At 45.0% G+C, this 20,725-nt stretch overlaps 1 protein-coding gene across 1 annotated transcript in view; it reads left to right on the plus strand.

Moving 5' to 3' along the window:
* The window catches only part of LOC134984539 (oocyte zinc finger protein XlCOF6-like), a 139,232-nt gene extending 118,951 nt beyond the window's left edge, over positions 1-20,281 (plus strand). The window contains exon 2 of the mRNA XM_063950100.1: positions 18,123-20,281. Within this exon, the coding sequence (XP_063806170.1) occupies positions 18,123-19,405 (1,283 nt within the window). The 3' untranslated portion in view covers positions 19,406-20,281. The remainder of the gene's footprint in view (positions 1-18,122) is intronic.
* The last annotated feature ends 444 nt before the right edge of the window (positions 20,282-20,725 follow it).

Genomic DNA, 20,725 nt, shown 5'->3' on the forward strand with positions numbered 1-20,725 from the left:
AAGACCGGTGAGGGGAATGAAATGTGCCATCTTGGTAAACCGGTCAACCACTAGCCAGATGGTATTAAACTTGTTGCACATAGGCAGGTCTGTGACGAAGTCCATCGACAAATGGATCCATGGTCGACTGGGAACAGATAATGGAACCAGTTGCCCTGCAGGCGACTGGCGGGATACTTTGTGTTGGGCACACTTTGGGCAAGAAGCAATAAACTCCATGACGTCCTTCTTCAGAGTTGGCCACCAATAAGACCTAGAGATGAACTCAAGGGTTTTCTGAATGCCTGTATGTCCGGCAAAACGGGAAGCATGGGCCCAATGCATGAGCTTCTTCCTTAACACCGACTTCACAAAACTTTTCCCTGGTGGGGGCGTAGAGTCCATCCTTACCGTGGAAAATGCCAACGGATTGATAATAGGATGCTTGTCAGAAGACTCCGACTCATTTTCTTGCTCCCAATAGCGGGAAAGGGCATCGGCCATGCGATTCTGAGAGCCCGGACAAAACTGGAGTTTAAAGTCGAACCTAGAAAAGTGCCCATCTGGCCTGATGAGGATTAAGACATTGTGCGCCTTTCAAATACAAAAGATTCTTGTGATCGGTAAGTATGGTAACAGAATGAGAAGCTCCCTCCAGCAGGTATCTTCGCTCCTCCAGAGCGAGTTTGATTGCCAGCAACTCCTGATCGCCAATGGCATAGTTGCGCTCAGCTGGAGAAAACTTCCGGGAGATGAAGCTGCAAGGATGTAGATGACCATCTTTAGCTCTCTGGGATAGCACCGCCCCTACTCCAACGGAAGAGGCTTCCACCTCAAGGATGAAAGGTGAGTTGATGTCGGGCTGTTTCAAAACCGGAGCAGAGATGAATCGTTGCTTTAATAGATGAAAGGCTTGCATAGCTTCTTCAGACCACTTGGACGGGTTAGCACCCTTGATAGGTGCCACAATGGTGGAAAAGTCTCGTATAAACTTTCTGTAATAATTGGCGAATCCTAAAAACCTCTAGACCCCTTTAAGTGTTAAAGGTATCGGCCAATTCTGGATTGCTTGTAGTTTCTCAGGATCTATCTCTAGTCCGGAACTGGACACAATGTAGCCTAGAAACGGAATGGATTTAACTTCAAAAACACACTTCTCCAATTTGCAATAGAGATGATTGACACGGAGACGGGACAGAACTTCCTTTATCCAGAAACGATGTTCTTCCAGATTTTTGGCAAAGATAAGTATATCATCTAGATAAACCACGACATGGCGATATAAAATGTCTCTGAAGATCTCGTTCACGAAATCCTGGAAGACAGCTGGAGCATTACTTAATCCGAAAGGCATGACGAGGTACTCATAATGTCCATCAAGGGTGTTAAATGCGGTCTTCCACTCGTCACCCTCTCGGATCCGGATGAGGTTGTAGGCACCCCTCAAATCTAATTTCTTGAAGATGGTTGCTCCGCTAACTCGATCGAAGAGTTCTGTAATCAAGGGTAAAGGATATCGGTTCTTGACAGTGATGTCATTCAAGCCTCTGTAATCGATGCATGGCCGCAGTCCACCATCTTTCTTCTTAACAAAGAAAAAACCTGCGCCAGCTGGGGAGGAAGAAGGTCGAATGAAACCCTTCGCCAGATTCTCCTTAATATATTCTTCCATAGAATGCGTTTCTGGTAAAGACAACGAATAGGTTCGGCCTCGAGGTGGAACCTTCCCCGGAATGAGATCGATTGGACAGTCCCATTCCCTATGAGGAGGAAGAATATCTGCAGAAGCTTTACTGAACATGTCCGTGTAATCTTGATACGGAGGAGGTGGAACATCAAACGACTTGGAGGAGGAAGAACATACAGGAAGCACTTTGGACAAACAGGTCTCAGTACAGGAAGGACCCCATGCCAGGATTTGAGTAGTCGTCCAGTCAATCGATGGGTTATGGAGACGAAGTCATGGAAGGCCCAAAACCGCTGGATGTATGGCTCTTGGAATAACTAGAAAATAAATTAATTCTGAATAATGAACTCCTACTCTCAGACGAACTGGTAGAGTTCTTAAAGAAATAACTGCATCAAAAATCTTACTGCCATCCATGGCAGTCAAAGATATGGACGAAGAAAGTCTCTCAGTGGGTAGGGACCACCGTTTAACATATGCTTCAGTTATGAAATTCCCAGCTGCTCCGGAATCTAGGAGGGCAATGACGTTCCTATAACGTTGAGCAATTTGAAGCGAGACTGGGAGATTACAATCTTGAGGAGATGGAGAGGAGAGCATTACTCCTAGCCGGCCCTCTCCTTGGCGGGCTAGGACTTGAAGTTTCCTGGACGTTTGGGACAGGCATTGATTACATGAGACGGAGCTGCCCAATAAAGACAGAGGGACTCAGAAAGACGTCTTCGACGCTCAGCTGGAGATAGACGGGAATGACCAATTTGCATGGGCTCATCTTTGGATGGAGACGGTTGACGAGGAGGAGGAGCAGAAGATTTTGGGATAGATGACCTTCCTCGCTCGGTTGCTCTCTCTCTGAACCATAGATCAACTTTTGTACATAGAGATATTAGCTCATCCAACTTAGAGGGCAAGTCTCTGGTAGCTAATTCGTCCTTGATGCGTTCAGATAAGCCATGCCAGAATGCAGCATACAGGGCCTCGTCGTTCCATGCCAGTTCGGATGCCAGGATCTTGAACTGTATTAGGTACAGTACGCGTTCCTTGGCGTAAACAAAGAATCTCAGAAGAGGCTGAAGTTACATGGCCTGGCTCGTCGAAGATGCGCCTGAATGTCGTTACAAAGTCAGTATATGAGGACAACAGGGTGTCGGATTTCTCCCATAAAGGTGATGCCCAATCAAGGGCTGAGCCACTGAGAAGGGAAATAATATAGACAATTTTAGTGCGTTCACTGGGGAAACTGCCAGGTTGTAGCTCGAAATGTATTTCACATTGATTGAGAAATCCCCTGCAAGATCTTGGAGATCCATCAAATTTTGCTAGCCTTGGAAGATGAAGACGTGGATCAGAAATGGGCAAGGTGGGTGGGGTCACAACTGGTGTCACTGTGGTGGACGCACCGGACGCCCCTGATCCACAAGCATCATTTGGATCCCATCCAGCCGAGTAGAGAGATCCTGGAGACAGCGGATGATATTCGAGTCTGGCTGCCAGTTCTTGCATTGGCCTGGTCGCTTGATCCTGATCTCCGGCTGGATTCATATGGTCAGTGCTTACTGTCACAACTGAGGGCCTGAGCTGACAGGAGGAAGCCTCAGTTGTAGGGGCTGAGGTGAAGCTAAACTTTGGAGGTTTAATCAGACCCCTGGACATACGAGTAACCTGTAGAAAGGTTGCCCGAAGGCGTGACCACGACAACCAGGATTAAAAGTCAATAAAAGTTTATTAACAGAACTCCATGTATTCACAGCAGTGATAAATGAATGAAGATATACAGCAGATATGATAAAACAGTTCCTGGATAACTATAGGTTTGGCAATGGCCACAGGGTACTGGTAGCAGTAGGTACAGTTCTTAAGATGGAACGTCCTTACCAGACCCGTCCGTAGTATTAAGTGTAGCCAAGGAACACACCAGCAGATGTATCACTGGATGCCGGTAACACTGTAGCTGAGGTAGCTGCTGTGGACACTGGATGGAACCAGCAGGTGTTAGCACATGGATTGGATGCTGGTTGGAACCAGCCAAATAGTAGAATGAAGCTAGGGAGTGAGGATATAGCAACCGGTGGTGTGCGGGTACCGATGGTTTGCGGGTACCGATGGTATGCAGGTAGCCGCTGGAGAAGCACCGGCTCTTTAAGGAAGTTGATCACTGCTGGAAGCTGACCGCTGGAAGCAGATGAAACTGTAGCTGGAAGCTGGAGCAAACACAGAAGACTGCAGAGTCAGGCTGCACCGCAAGGTGGTAAGCTGGTGCGGGTCTCTTAGTGGTAACTGGAAACAGGAGCTGGAAACCTGGAATGAAAACAACCACAGGAGAGAGAGACTGGAAACAAGGTTTGACAACCAAAGCACTGACTATTTCCTGGTGCAGGCTCAATCCCTTTATACCCTTAGGTATGCAGGGATTGGATGAACAATTAGGCAGACTTCAGCGGAGCTATGGATTGGAGGTCAGGATCATGTGACTGAAACTAAGATGGCTGCGCCCATACCGGCCAGTGGAGGGAAACCTTGTTTGTAACACCACATGGAGATTCCTCTGTAATGGCGGCGGTGAACACAGAGAACGCCGACTTGCGTCTCAAACCTCCAGCATGGATGGCCGCGGCCGCAGTAGGTCAAGAGTGCCACATACCCTGTAGTACGTTGAGAATAGGAGACGATGCCCGAAGCCCCGCCGGCAGGTGACGCCATGCCAGTCGCCCGGGCATTGGAAGTACAATATCCATGGATCAGCAGGATGAGACATGACATATGAATGCTAGCAACATAGCTGGAAACCGGGCCTAGGACGCTGAGCCAGCCTTAGGAGACACCTGAAAGGTAAATAATGGCTCCAATGGACCCCATCTATACCCCATGGTGCTAAGACTATCCCAGTATCCCCTACGGACTAAAAGAAAAGGATATACCGATAGGTATTAAAATCCTATTTTTTCAGAATAGCAGGGCCATCCTCGGTTGAAGGTATCACTGCAAAGGTGCCGTTTTGCATTACAATAACCTTAGTAGGAAATACCCATTTGTATTGTACATTTCCTTGGGTGGAATAGACGCCTTTTGGCCAGTGTCACAGGAGAAATATCTGCAGATTATCCAATCACTCAGCTGTGGATGAGGAAGGCAAAGCAGCCTGTAAAATGTGTTCTTTAATATGATAAAAGTGGACCCTGAGCAGAGTGTCCCTCGGTGCTTGGATAGGGGCCTGTTTGGACTTTGGGAGTCTATGGATCCTATCAATAAGAAGGTCCGCGGCAGAAGCCTTCGGTGAAAGTTTCTGAAAAGAGAACCGTGGCATAATCATAAAGCTCAGCATTTGTAGCAGAATCCGGAGCGCCCATTATTCTGATATTATTTCTCCGAGACCTGTCTTCTAAATCAATGACTTTATCACGAATAGAGACCATGGGGTAAATTCACTAAGATGGGAGTTCTATTTAAGATGGGATGTTGCCCATAGCAACTAATCAGCTTTTACGTCTCATTAATCTAGCACCTTCTAGAAGATAATACCTGAAACCTGATTGGTTGCTATGGGCAATATCCTATCTTAAATAGAATTCCTATCTTAGTAAATTTAGCCCCATGTCTTCCTGAAGGATGTCATGTGCTGAAATCAGATCTTTGTGAGACGCAACAATCTCTTTCATCTTAGTCTGTACGAGTGCCAATCTCACTGATATCTGACCTCAAAGCTTGAATATTAGAATTCAATTCTGAGATTATTTCAGTCCTTAAATGCAGATAACATAATGTATAGAGCACAGGTTCTCAAACTCGGTCCTCCGGACACCACAGGGTGCATGTTTTGCAGATCTCCTCACAGAATCACAAGTGAAATAATTAGCTCCACCTGCGAACCTTTAAAAATGTGTCAGTGAGTAATTAATACACCTGTGCACCTGCTGGGTTACCTGCAAAACATGCACTGTGTGGGGTCCTGAGGACCGAGTTTGAGAACCACTGGTATAGAGCGTAGAGTAACAGGACCATCTAGGATGTCTTAAGATGTCTTCAGCCATTACAGCTGGGCTGTGCGTCTGACAAGAAGAAGCAGATGATGTAGCGGTCTCAGAAGGACCTCCTGAATTCGAAGTACCAAAGAGATGGACAGGTTGGGCCAATTTGGTACCTTTTAACCTTTTTTGGAGGCATGGTATACCGGCTACAAAGAGACCGACCTCTCAGAGATAGGAAAATACAAACGGTCTATAAATAAAAGGAGCAGTAGTACGCTGTCAGGAGGTTACATCAAGATGACTCAGTTCAAAATGACATTCTTAGTCGGTGTGACGGGGGTATCCGAGCCAAAATTTCAAGTAAACATGATGTAATGCAAGTCAAATAACACAGTAATGACCGAGAAATTCCACTAGAGGTCAGCGTGATCACAGATGTGAAGTACTCAGCACAGCGAGACACAAATGGCAAAATATATTCAGTGAATAAATTCACAAAATAATATACTGTGAGGTTGTAATCAGAGTGTAATGAGCTGTACTCAGACGATACTTGATAGTGGGCTCTGCATGTAGACTGAGAGGAAGTAGATTATAGTGGTACCATATAAATAGAAGGTAGTTTCACCTCCAGGCAAATGCTTCAATTTAGTGTAGTGACCCCGGTCCAGCCGTCAGGACACTTATTTATATTAAACCTTATTGAAGGCAGAAGACAAAGCATGCGATGGCCGGGCACCAGGATACAAAATGGCAGCCACCTTACTTCCCAATTTCACCACTTGGCTCCGGTGACTGTGGGCAGCCCGTTCTGTCCCTAGCAGTAGCGGAAGCTGCGCACCCGTGTTATCTGAAGAGCAAGTGCTCCTGCCTGAGACAAAAGCGCCTTCAAGTCAGGTGTCTGGAGCGTGCAGGAAAGACTGGGCACACTTAGCCCCAGAATACAGCCCGTGGCTTCATAGGCGTCATTAGGCTGCGGCAGTGAACAGTGCCCGGAGTGAGCGGAGCGAGCGGCTTTAGTGCAGTAGGAGTGGGGGACTTAATAGATTGGGCCTTGGTCACAGCGACGGCTGAGAGCTATCAGGTAGGGTAGATAAGAAACCACTTAGTGAGGAGAACTCCAGAAACCACGTCTGGATGGACCACACCCCTCTTATTTATTATTTTATATACTAACAGAGGTGACAGGTGTGGTACATCCCTGCAAAGGCAGATCCAATCTCTTTCTCATCAGACTCTGCTGTCTTCCCTGCACTCTCACTCAGATGTTCACTGCTGCCAGTAGCACACGTATGAGAAGCAGAAGTATGGCGGCAGCTGTATAGATTCTGATATGTAATTCTCTGTTATAGCAAAAAAAGAAGGGTTTGTTAATCGCACAGTCTGAGAAACCAATACAAAGATATGTTTTTTGATATTATGTCTTGATCAAAGGACAATTTCTAAATTATGTGACACTATAACCCCAGATTCACTTGTTTTTTGCACTTTCGTGCCTGTTTGTCTAAGTGAGAGTGATGGGGGGTGCTCCCTGAGAGTTGGGACTACATTTTTGAAAAGGGCTTTACCAATAGGTAAAAAAGAACTCTCCTATATTGGGGCACTCGGATAGTGTCTCACATGTATATGTGACACTTCAAGATCCATAATAGGGAATTTATGAAAAAAAGAAAAAAGAAAAAGGTGGAATTATAGATAGAGAAAAAGTCTCTTAATATTTAACTTTTATTTGATTTTAATTAAAATATATGAGAAAGACACTCACTTATTATTAAAAAGGCGAAATATGGACACACTACATGTAAGACAACATATACCAAAAATACATATATGATAAAAGGTACAGTCAGTATTGTGAACTCTAATTAGCCTTAGCCTTCTCTATTATTACTGATTGATTGTCTGATTAACTCGTGCAGAATTAAAGTCGAGACCTTATGGCATTTTTCTTAGTTCTGCTGCCTCGTATGTGCCTTTGCATTGCATACGTAGTTGAGAGACCAATACTCGTGCCAGTCTCTAGAATAACAGACAGTGCCAGAGCATGGGTGGGGAGTGTTTTATTCACTTCTGCTTTTGGTTGATGAGCTTAAGTCAGTGCAACCAATGAGAGGGCTACTGACACTTCCCCTATTCTGGTGTTGAAAAAAAGAGTATAGAGTAAGAAAGGCAGGACTATATGTCAAACTTCGTGGTTCTACTGCCACGCATGTGCTTTAGCATTATATGCGTGGTGAGAGACCAGTACTGATGCTAGTCAATAGAAGCATAGGTTTAGACCAGTCAACATGTATTGTGTCTCATTCGCCTAAGAATTTGGCTGATAATCCTAAAATCATTGCAACCAATTCAGAGGTTACTGACACTATGCTGTTTTGGTCTTGAAAATATAGAATACTGCAGAGTTGATTTGGTCTATTGCATACCTTTATAAATGAAAAACCATAGGAAAGGAAGAGTTATTTTAATCCTTAAGATATATGCAAACGGAAAATTTAAGCAGTATACAGTTTTTGTTAGACCATTTATTTTATATAAAAAAATCACAAATTCTAGTATTCAGTTATGCCTTTCATTTGCCAGTACTCTTTTTAATGGCACAAAAATAATCAAAGAGAGAAATATCTAGTGTGCCTCTTAAATATAGGGCACAATAGTTGGAAGCCGCAATGTATCCAAAGAAGCTAATGCCTCTGACAAATAGTGCTTGATTTTATTAGTACCTCATAATTCAAGCACAAGACACTCTTCAATTTTATGCCGAGATATTTCCCAGTTTAGTGGAGACAATCAATCAATATAGAGACACCTCTTTCCTATACAAAAAATCTAGGATTGGTGCCTTTTAACCCTAAGGGTCATTTACAGAGCTTGAGTACACATACTTAAGTTTAACATTATGCATTTGTGAAGCGCATGTGCAATTCTATAATACTCCTGGTGAGAGGCTGTTATGGTCATAAACAGAAAAAATCTTTTTACCAATCAAATGTGGATCATACAATTTTACAGCATGCTAAGTCCCAGGTAGTTCAAAACAGATTATTATTCATAACCAATACGGCTTCACATCTGCCGTTTGTTTCATACGACCTGTACCGTGGGCATCCCGCCGTGCGCACCGGCAGGGCGCCCGCTCGCTCCTTCCTTCAACGTACGTTTCGCCCGTGGCTTGTTCACAAAGGGTGGAACAGCTGTTCCACCCTTTGTGAACAAGCCACGGGCGAAACGTACGTTGAAGGAAGGAGCGAGCGGGCGCCCTGCCGGTGCGCACGGCGGGATGCCCACGGTACAGGTCGTATGAAACAAACGGCAGATGTGAAGCCGTATTGGTTATGAATAATAATCTGTTTTGAACTACCTGGGACTTAGCATGCTGTAAAATTGTATGATCCACATTTGATTGGTAAAAAGATTTTTTCTGTTTATGACCATAACAGCCTCTCACCAGGAGTATTATAGAATTGCACATGCGCTTCACAAATGCATAATGTTAAACTTAAGTATGTGTACTCAAGCTCTGTAAATGACCCTTAGGGTTAAAAGGCACCAATCCTAGATTTTTTGTATAGGAAAGAGGTGTCTCTATATTGATTGATTGTCTCCACTAAACTGGGAAATATCTCGGCATAAAATTGAAGAGTGTCTTGTGCTTGAATTATGAGGTACTAATAAAATCAAGCACTATTTGTCAGAGGCATTAGCTTCTTTGGATACATTGCGGCTTCCAACTATTGTGCCCTATATTTAAGAGGCACACTAGATATTTCTCTCTTTGATTATTTTTGTGCCATTAAAAAGAGTACTGGCAAATGAAAGGCATAACTGAATACTAGAATTTGTGATTTTTTTATATAAAATAAATGGTCTAACAAAAACTGTATACTGCTTAAATTTTCCGTTTGCATATATCTTAAGGATTAAAATAACTCTTCCTTTCCTATGGTTTTTCATTTATAAAGGTATGCAATAGACCAAATCAACTCTGCAGTATTCTATATTTTCAAGACCAAAACAGCATAGTGTCAGTAACCTCTGAATTGGTTGCAATGATTTTAGGATTATCAGCCAAATTCTTAGGCGAATGAGACACAATACATGTTGACTGGTCTAAACCTATGCTTCTATTGACTAGCATCAGTACTGGTCTCTCACCACGCATATAATGCTAAAGCACATGCGTGGCAGTAGAACCACGAAGTTTGACATATAGTCCTGCCTTTCTTACTCTATACTCTTTTTTTCAACACCAGAATAGGGGAAGTGTCAGTAGCCCTCTCATTGGTTGCACTGACTTAAGCTCATCAACCAAAAGCAGAAGTGAATAAAACACTCCCCACCCATGCTCTGGCACGGTCTGTTATTCTAGAGACTGGCACGAGTATTGGTCTCTCAACTACGTATGCAATGCAAAGGCACATACGAGGCAGCAGAACTAAGAAAAATGCCATAAGGTCTCGACTTTAATTCTGCACGAGTTAATCAGACAATCAATCAGTAATAATAGAGAAGGCTAAGGCTAATTAGAGTTCACAATACTGACTGTACCTTTTATCATATATGTATTTTTGGTATATGTTGTCTTACATGTAGTGTGTCCATATTTCGCCTTTTTAATAATAAGTGAGTGTCTTTCTCATATATTTTAATTAAAATCAAATAAAAGTTAAATATTAAGAGACTTTTTCTCTATCTATAATTCCACCTTTTTCTTTTTTCTTTTTTTCATAAATTCCCTATTATGGATCTTGAAGTGTCACATATACATGTGAGACACTATCCGAGTGCCCCAATATAGGAGAGTTCTTTTTTACCTATTGGTAAAGCCCTTTTCAAAAATGTAATTCTCTGTATCATACTTACCGTACACACATCATCCTTATTACTATTGAAACTATAAAGGTAAGACACTGATGATGGGGATGTAAAAATAGGATTTTAATTACCTACCGGTAAGCCTGTAAATGTGTTATTCACCCTTATTTAAGGTATATTGCTACAGCAGAGTAGGTGTGGAACAAGGTACTTTACATGCAATACACCATATGATACCCTGTAATCATCATCATCATCTGCTAGGTTATAATCTACTATCTCTTACGTCCTAGAGGAAGCTGGGGTCCATTTAGTACCATCGGCTAAAAATGGGTCCTTTGGTAGCCACTGGCACTTTAAGAGTTTAATAGTGTGGGCTAGTTTCCCTCTATGCCCCTCCTACCAGACTCAGTCTAGAAACTGTGCCCTAGGAAACGGACATACTTCGAGAGAAGAAAATACACAGATAGTGGTGAGAGTCACACCAGCTCACACATAACAAAAAGGAAAGCCAAACTAACCAACTTGGAACAATTCAGCAACGACTGAACCAACAATACTGACTCAAGTAACAATGCAGGAATACGAAGCACAGGGCGGGCGCTCAGCATCCGCTATGGACTACAAGAAAAGGATTTACCGGTAGGTAATTAAAATCCTATTTTCTCTTAAGTCCTAGAGGATGTTGGGGTCCATTTAGTACCATGGGGATGTACCAAAGCTCCCAGTACAGGAGGGAGAGTGCTGAGGTTCCTGCAGAACTGATTGACCAAACTGGAGGTCCTCAGAGGCCAAAGTATAGAACTTGTAAAACTTAGCAAACGTGTTCGACCCTGACAAAGTAGCTGCTCGGCAAAGGTGAATAGCCGAGACACCCTGGGCAGCTGCCCAGGAAGAACCCACTTTAGGGTAGAGTGGGCCTAAACACATTTTGGAATTGGCAATCCTGCCATGGAATAAGCATGCTGGATAGTAAGCCTGATCTAGCATGACATTGGCACCACAATAGGTTGGTTGATATGAAAAGCCGACACAACCTTAGGTAGAAATTGCTGACGCGTTCTGAGCTCAGCTCTGTCCTCGTGGAAAATCAAGTAGGGGCTCTTGTGCGACAATGCCCCCAATTCTGATACGCGTCTGGCAGAAGCTAAGGCCAACAACGTGACCGCCTTCCAAGTAAGAAACTTTACGTCCACCTCCTGTAAAGGTTTGAAGCAATCCGATTGCAGGAACTGCAGCACCACTTTAAGATCTCAAGGTGCCATAGGAGGCACAAAGGGTGGTTGGATGTGCAGAACTCTTTTCAAGAAAGTCTGAACCTCAGGGATAGCAGCCAATTGTTTCTGGAAGAAAATAGACAAGGCCGAAATCTGGACCTTGATGGAGCCCAAGCGTAGGCCAACATCCACACCAGCTTGCAGAAAGAAGAGAAAATGTCCCAGTTGAAACTCCACCGTAGGAAACTTCTTGGATTCACACCAAGACACGTACTTTTTCCAAATCCGATGGTTATGATTAGATGTTACTCCCTTCTTAGCTTGGATTAGAGTATGAATAACCGTATTCGGAATGCCCTTCCGAGTTAAGATCTGGCGTTCAACCTCCATGCCGTCAAACATAGCCGCAGTGAGTCTTGATAGGCAAACAGCCCCTGCAGTAGACGGTCCTCGCAAAGAGGAAGAGGCCTCGGATCCTCCAGCAGTAATGCCAGAAGATCCGCATACCAAGCCCGCCTTGGCCAGTCCAGAGCAATGAGGATCGACAGAACTTTTGATCTTTTTATTAGTTTGAGAATCCTTGGGATGAGTGGAAGTGAAGGGAACTTATACACTGACTGGAACACCCACGGAGTCACCAAGGCGTCTACCGCCACTGACTGTGGGTCTCGTGACCTGGAACAGTACCTCTGAAGCTCCTTGTTGAGACGAGAGGCCATCATGTCTATCTGAGGTACACCCCATCGGCGTGTTACCTCTGTGAATACCTCAGGGTGGAGGCCCCATTCTCCTGGATGGAGATTGTGTCTGCTGACGATGTCTGCTTCGCAGTTGTCCACACCCGGAATGAAGATTCAGACAGCGCCAGCACCTGTCTTTCTGCCCAGAGGAGGATTCTTTTTACCTCTGACATTGCAGCCCTGCTCTTCGTTCCACCCTGACTGTTTATGTAGGACACCGCTGTGACGTTGTCCGACTAAACCTGAATGGCTCGATCTTGCAGAAGATGTGCCACTTGTAGAAGGCCATTGTATATGGCCCTTAGATCCAGAATGTTTATTGGAAGGACCGATTCCTGGCTTGACCACATTCCTTGGAAGTTTTCCCCCTGGGTGACTACTCCCCAACCTTTGAGGCTTGCGTCCATGGTTAGAAGTATCCAATTCTGAATCCTGAACCTGTGGCCCTCGAGCAGGTGCGAAGTTTGCAGCCACCAGAGTAGTGAAATTCTGGCTTTCGGCAACAGGCATATTCGCTGGTGCATGTGAAGATGCGATCCCGACCACTTGTCCAGAAGATCCAGCTGGAAGAACCGTGCATAGAATCTTCAGTACTGTAGAGCCTCGTAGGAGGCTACCATCTTCCACAGAAGGCTAATGCACTGATTAACCGATACCCGGGGAGGTTTCACGACATCCCGGACCATTGATTGGATCACCAAAGCTTTCTCCACCGGTAGAAACACCCTCTGCACTTCCGTGTTGAGTATCATCTCCAGGAAGTGCAGTCTTCTTGTCGGTTCCAAATGTGACTTTGGAAGGTTCAGGATCCACCCATGATCCCAGAGTAGTTGAGTTGAGAGCGCAATACTCTGCACCAGCTTCTCCTTGGAAGATTCTTTTATCAGCAGATCATCCAGATATAGAATTATGTTCACTTCCTGTTTGCGTAGGAGGAGCATCATCTCCGCCATGACCTTGGTGAACATCCTTGGTGCTGTGGAGAGGCCAAATGGCAATGTCTGGAACTGATAGTGACAGTCCTGTAGTGCAAACCGTAGATAGGCCTGGTGAGGTGGACAGATCAGAATGTGAAGGTACGCATCCTTGATATCCAGGGATACTAGGAATTCCCCCTCCTCCAGACCTGAGATCACTGCTCTCTGATACTCAATCTTGAATTGGAAAACCCTCAAGTTAGGGGTTCAACGACTTCAGGTTCAACATAGATCTTACCGAAACACCCGGTTTTGGTACCACAAACAGGTTTGAGTAATAACCTTTGGTTTTTGGGAGAGGTGGAACTGGAACAATGACATTTGTTTGTACCAATTTTTGAATGGCTTCCTGTAGGATAGCACTTTCTGTCAGCGAAGCTGATAAGCCTGATTTGAAGAATCTGTGAGGTGGGAGTTTCTGAAACTCCAGTCTGTACCCCTGGGTAACAATATCAGTCACGCAGGGCTCTAGGCATGATGATGTCCAGAAGTGACTGGAATCTTTTAGTCTCGCTCCCACCTGCCTGATCGCCAGGCTAAGAGATCCACCATCATTCTGAGTATTTGGAGGAAGGAGAACCTGGTTTCTGTTCCTGGGAACCTGTTGGTGGGGTTTTTTGGATCTTCCCCGACCTCCTCTAAAGAAGTTGGGAGGGGGTTTGGATTTTTTAAATTTTGCGGTCCAAAAGGACTGCAGTGTAGGTGTAGGATAAGATTTCCTAGCTGAGGCTGCTGCGGAGGGAAGAAATGTTGACTTACCCGCAGTCACCATAGATATCCACGCATCCAATGCATCCCCAAATAGTGCCTGACCTGTGAATGGCAGGTTCTCCACACTTTTCTTGGATATTGCATCCGGAGTCCATTGGCGTAGCCAGAGTCCTCTGCGTGCCAAGACAGCCATGGAAGTGGCAGGCCAATGTCCTTCATGGCCTCCACCATGAAACCTGCAGAATCCTGTATGTGACGTAAAAACAAGTCAATGTCACCCCTATCCATAGTATCTAAGTCCTCTAGTAATGTTCCTGACCACTTTACTATGGCTTTAGAAATCAATGCACAAACAATAGTGGGCCTTAAAGCCACGCCTGTAGCAGTGTATAGGGATTTGAGCATAGTCTTAATCTTGCGGTCAGCCGGCTCCTTTAAGACGGTTGAACCAGGGTCAGGTAAAACCACCTTTTTAGACAGCCTAGATACAGAAGCGTCTACTACAGGTGGGTTTTCCCACTTCTTTCTATCCTCTTCAGGGAAAGGGAAAGCAATGAGAATTCTTTTAGGGAACTGGAATTTTTTCTCTGGGTTTTCCCAGGATTTTTCAAACAAGGAGTTTAACTCCTTAGAAGCAGGGAAGGTAAACGAGGATTTCTTATTTACTGTAAAATAAGATTCCTCTACTTGTTCCAGAAACTTCTCAGAAATATGCAAAACATCCCTAATGGCTTCAATCATTAGCTGCACCCCTTTAGCAAGGGATGTATCCCCCCTGCATATCCCCATCACCGTCCCCTGTATCAGAGTCGGTATCAGTGTCAGCTTGCATTATCTGGGCAAGTGTATGTTTTTTGGGGTATGTAGGTGGGGTTTTAGATGAAGTAGTGGGAGCTGAATACTTCAAATCCACTACAGATTGTCTCAAAAACTGTGTCTCTTTCTCAGTATGTGACATCCTTGTTGAAATCTGGTATATCATTCCCCTTAAAGAATCCACCCATGGGGGTTCAGATTCAGAAGGCTGAGACAGCACATTGCAGTCCTGAGTACATGGAATAGACTCCTCAGGAGAAGATACACACTCTGCAGCGCAGGATACAGAGTCCTTAGACATGGTAATGTGGATATACACTTACACACACACACACACACACACAGGAAAATGTCGGACACAGTTTCCCCCAGAGTACCTTCAGAGAGTCACAGAGTATAAGGAGCCAGCCACACAGCGCCCCTGTAGGCAGTTATTATGATAAAAGCCCGGCGCTGACTAACCTTAATAGGGAGGGCAGCGCTCCCTGTCAGTGTCCTAGTTCCTATGATCTGCAGGGAGAAAATGGCGCTGGTGAGTGCTGGATCCGCTCTGAGTGGAAGCCCCGCCCCTTGTAATGGCGCGCGGCTTCCCGTACTAATTGTTTATACTGGCCTGAGGATTTTAGTGATAACAGGAGGATTAGCCCCTGTTATCTGCGTGACCAGTGTAGGGTTTATCCGCGCTGGCTCAGGACGCCCCTCGAAGCGCCTACACTGTGTTTTGCTGAGCCTTCCTGGAGTGCAGCCTGTCAGAGCTGCGCTCCCACCCTTGTGCCACCATACCCGCCGGCGACACGCTAACCGGAACGCCGGTGCTGTACTCACCACTTTCTTCTGGCTCTGTTAGGGGGTGGTGGCCGTGCTGCGGGAGTGAGCAGTTGCCTCGTGGACTTGCGATCAGCAACCTCAGGAGCTCAGTGTCCTGTCAGTGGAGTAGAGAACCATTAACTCTTCAGGAAGTTGGTTTCTATCCTCCCCTCCCCCTAAGTCCCACGAAGCAGGGAGTCTGTTGCCAGCAGCCTTCCTGTAACCTAATTCTAGAAAATTAAAAACTAAGAAAACTCCTAGGAGCTCCCCTAGCTGTGACCGGCTCCTCCGGGCACATTTTCTAAACTGAGTCTGGTAGGAGGGGCATAGAGGGAGGAGCCAGCCCACACTATTAAACTCTTAAAGTGCCAGTGGCTCCCAAAGGACCAGTCTATACCCCATGGTACTAAATGGACCCCAGCATCCTCGGTATCCGGACTCCAGGTCGACAACAAAAAGGTCGCCACACCTTAGGTCAACGCCAATTGGTTAACACACCTTAAGTCAACATGGACAAAAGGTCGATGTTGACAAAAGGTCGACAGGAACAAGGTCGACATGGGTTTTTCACAATTCTTTTCTTTTTTGGAACCTTTTCATACATAACGATCCACGTGGACTATGATTGGAACGGTAATCTGTGCCAAACGGAGCGGAGCGATGGCACCATGCCCAAAGCATGGCGAGCGAAGCCAGGTGTGGGGGCACTAATTGGGGTTCCCGGTCACTCTACGAAGAAAATTACACAAAAAAAAAACATAAAAATTCATGTCGACTTTGTTCCTGACGACCTTTTTGTCCATGTCGACCTAAGGTGTGTCGACCAATTGGCGTCAACCTAAGGTGTGTCGACCTTTTTGCTGTCGACCTGGAGTCCCAGACCCGTATCCTCTAGGACGTAACGGAATGTAGATTATAACCTAGCAGATGATGATGACGATTGCAGTGTATTATAAGGTGTATTGCATGTAAAGTACCTTGTTCCACACCTACTCTGCTGTAGCAATATACCTTATATAAGGGTGAGTAACACATTTACAGGCTTACCAGCGTATGAGCACACACATAAAGGAATGCTACCTTACCAATGCTTCCAGGAGTAACGTTAGGAGACATTTCTCTGATCCATCAGCTCATATGACTGATATTATTGTTCATCTAGAATCTCCAATTCATACGATATGTTCCCCATCCATTGTTTTACATTGGTGCTGACATAGAACTTGGCGAGTGACTACATCTCCATTTATACTTCATGGTTAGATACCAGTACAAGAGAGAGATATATCTAAGTCTTATAATATTACATTTGTTATTGTGAGTGTTCTCAGGAGGATGGACACAATGATAGTCTGAGACACAATATTATAAAGCATTCATTAAAAGTTATGTTTTATTATACACACACATTTACAATTAAGTGTCCCAGAAAGTCGTCTTCTCCTATTGTTTACAATATTAATATTGGCCCTCATTCCGAGTTGATCAGTCGCAATGCGAATGTAGCAGAGTTACACACGCTAAGCCTACGCCTACTGAGAGTGAATCTTAGCTTCTTAAAATTGCGACCGAAGTATGCGCAATATTGCGATCACAAACGACTTAGCAGTTTTAGAGTAGCTTCAGACTTACTCTGCCTGTGCGATCAGTTCAGTGCTTTTCGTTCCTGGCTGACGTCACAAACACACCCAGCGTTCGCCCAGGCACTCCCACCGTTTCTCCGGCCACTCCTGCGTTTTTTTCCGGAAACGGTAGCGTTTTCAGCCACACGCCCCTAAAACGCCGTGTTTCCGCCCAGTAACACCCATTTCCTGTCAATCACAATGCGATCGCCAGAGCGATGAAAAAGCCGTGAGTAAAATTACTTTCTTCATAGTAAAGTTACTTGGCGCAGTCGCAGTGCGGACATTGCGCATGCGCACTAAGCGGATTCTCACTGCGATGCGATGAAAAACACAGAGCGAACAACTCGGAATGAGGGCCATTGTTACAGAAAATGTCACATTTTCCATAATGTATTTTATTTCCAGCAGATGGACACACAAGCAGGAATATCTCAGAAGGACATCTAATGTTATCCCCGGATTGTGACATAAAAGATAATGACAGTATACAGGATTCTCCAGGAGATAATCCCATTACCCCAATTATACATCCAGCTCTATCAGCTGATCCCCCTGATCCTGGGGAATGTTCTCCTGATCACTCTGATATTGGTGCATCTGTTACAGCTCTGAGAGTAGATACAGTGTTTCCCTGTTCTATAGATGCCAAATGTTTTACACAGAACGCAAAGCCTATTAACCCACACACAGGTAAGGTAGGTGAAAGGCCACTGATATGTTCTGAGTGTGGGAAATGTTTTACATACAAATCAGATCTTGTTAAACATCAGAGAAGTCACACAGGTGAGAAGCCATTTCCATGTTCTGAGTGTGGGAAATGTTTTACACTGAAATCACATCTTGTTACACATCATAGAAGTCACACAGGTGAGAAGCCATTTCTATGCTCTGATTGTGGGAAACGTTTTACCTGCAAATCACATCTTGTTACACATCAGCGAAGTCACACAGGTGAGAAGCCATTTCCATGTTCTGAGTGTGGGAAATGTTTTACACTGAATTCATATCTTGTTATACATAACAGAAGTCACACAGGTGAGAAACCATTTTCTTGCTCTGAGTGTGGGAAATGTTTTACACTGAAATCACATCTTGTTATACATAACAGAAGTCACACAGGTGAGAAACCATTTTCTTGCTCTGAGTGTGGGAAATGTTTTACCTGCAAATCACATCTTGTTTCACATCAGCACAGTCACACAGGTGAGAAGCCATTTCCATGTTCTGAGTGTGGGAAATGTTTTGCACACAAATCAGCTCTTGTTATACACCAGAGAAGTCACACCGGTGAGAAGTGGTTTTCTTGCTCTGAGTGCAGGAAATGTTTTACACAGAAATCACAACTTGTTACACATCAGCAAAGTCACACAGGTGAAAGGCCATTTCCATGTTCTGAGTGTGGGAAATGTTTTACACGGAAATTACAACTTGTTAGACATCAGAAAAGTCACATAGATGAGAAGCCATTTTCTTGCTCTGAGTGTGGGAAATGTTTTACATGGAAATCAGAACTTGTTCCACATCAGCGAAGTCACATAGGTGAGAAGCCATTTTCTTGCTCTGTGTGCGGGAAATGTTTTACACAAAAATCACATCTTGTTATACATCAGCGCAGTCACACAGGTGAGAGGCCATTTACATGTTCTGAGTGTGGGAAATGTTTTGCACACAAATCAGCTCTTGTTAGACATAACAGAAGTCACACAGGTGAGAAGCCATTTTCTTGCTCTGAGTGCAGGAAATGTTTTACACAGAAATCACAACTTGTTACACATCAGCAAAGTCACACAGGTGAGAGGCCATTTCCATGTTTTGAGTGTGGGAAATGTTTTACACGAAAATCACAACTTGTTACACATCAGCGAAGTCACACAGGTGAGAGGCCATTTCCATGTTCTGAGTGTGGGAAATGTTTTACACGGAAATCACAACTTGTAACACATCAGAGAAGTCACACAGGTGAGAAGCCATTTTCTTGCTCTGTGTGCGGGAAATGTTATACACAAAAATCAAATCTTGTTAGACATCAGCAAAGTCACACAGGTGAGGTCATTTTCATACTCTGATAAATAAATCAGCTCTTGTTGCATACAGTAGACATCACTCAGGTGAGGAACAATTTTAATCTTCTGAAGTATACTCATTGCCATGCGTTGTTCTTCAAGTTTATTATCCTCCTATGTTTTTTGCAATATACATACTACCACTGGGTGAAATAATCAGATGTCATGCCCTCATCTACCACTGCTATGCGGATGACATGTCTTTTTCTCCAGGTACTGAGAACCCAGTCCCAATCCTAAATGGTTGTCTAGCTGAACTCCAGGTGTTTGTGATGCCAGTTGGCTGTGATTCAGTCCTGGTGAAACAGGTCTTTATGGTCGAAGCTCACCAACAAAGGGCAGGGCTACAGCTCAACTTTGCAAACCAACCAGGCTTGGGGGTTCAGAGTTACATAATGCTGATCATGTGTGGAATCTTGGTGTCCTGGATGGTGGAATGACACTTAGACATCAGTATCTGCCACAATAAGATCCTCATCTGAGGAACATAGCCAGACTCCAGCACGTAATTCCCTCAGAAGATCTACCTACAGTCATACATGTACTTGTATCATCACGCATAGACTACTGCAATGTCCTCTACCTGGGTCTCCCAGCAAAAGAGTTGCACCGGTTGTAGCTTGTACAGAATGCAGCAGTCAGACTGTTACCTAACCAGCCCGTTCCTGCCACATAACACCCATTCTCTGCTCCCTCCACCGGCTGCCTGTAAGATGGTGACTCTATTACATAATCTTACTGACTCTCCCATCCCTACATGACCATGGTCCATGGCACCAGAAGCAGCTTCTGCCTCCTTACTGCCCTGCTTTCTAACTTCCACCTGCAGATGAAGGACTGTTACCAGCAGTACCAAGAATCCCCAAGCAGTGCTGAGATGTCAGAGGGGGAGACAAGGTGGTGGCAGAAGTGGGGTGGGTGACAGTTGGAGGGGTATGGGGCGGTGGCAGTAGTGGGGGTGATAGGGTGGTGACAGTAGTGGGGGGAGACAAGGCGGGTGGCAGTAATGGGGAAGACAGCGCGGTGACAGATGTTTGGGGGAGACGTGGCAGTATTGGGGGAGACAGAAAGTTGGCAGTAGTGGGGGGAGACGGGGCGGGTAGCAGTAGTGGGGGAAGGCGGGGTGGGTGGCAGTTGTGGGGGTAGACGGGCGGTGGCAGTAGTTGGGGGAGATAAGGTGGTGGCAGTAGTGGTGGAGATGGCGTTGGCAGTTGGGGGGAGACCGGGTGAGTGGCAGTAGTGGTGGAGATGGTGGTGGCAGTTGTGGGGGGGAGACAGGGTGGGTGGCAGTAGTGGAAGGAGACTTGGTGGTGGCAGCAGTGG

Source organism: Pseudophryne corroboree (genome assembly GCF_028390025.1).
Source record: "Pseudophryne corroboree isolate aPseCor3 chromosome 3 unlocalized genomic scaffold, aPseCor3.hap2 SUPER_3_unloc_60, whole genome shotgun sequence".
Taxonomy (NCBI): domain Eukaryota; kingdom Metazoa; phylum Chordata; class Amphibia; order Anura; family Myobatrachidae; genus Pseudophryne; species Pseudophryne corroboree.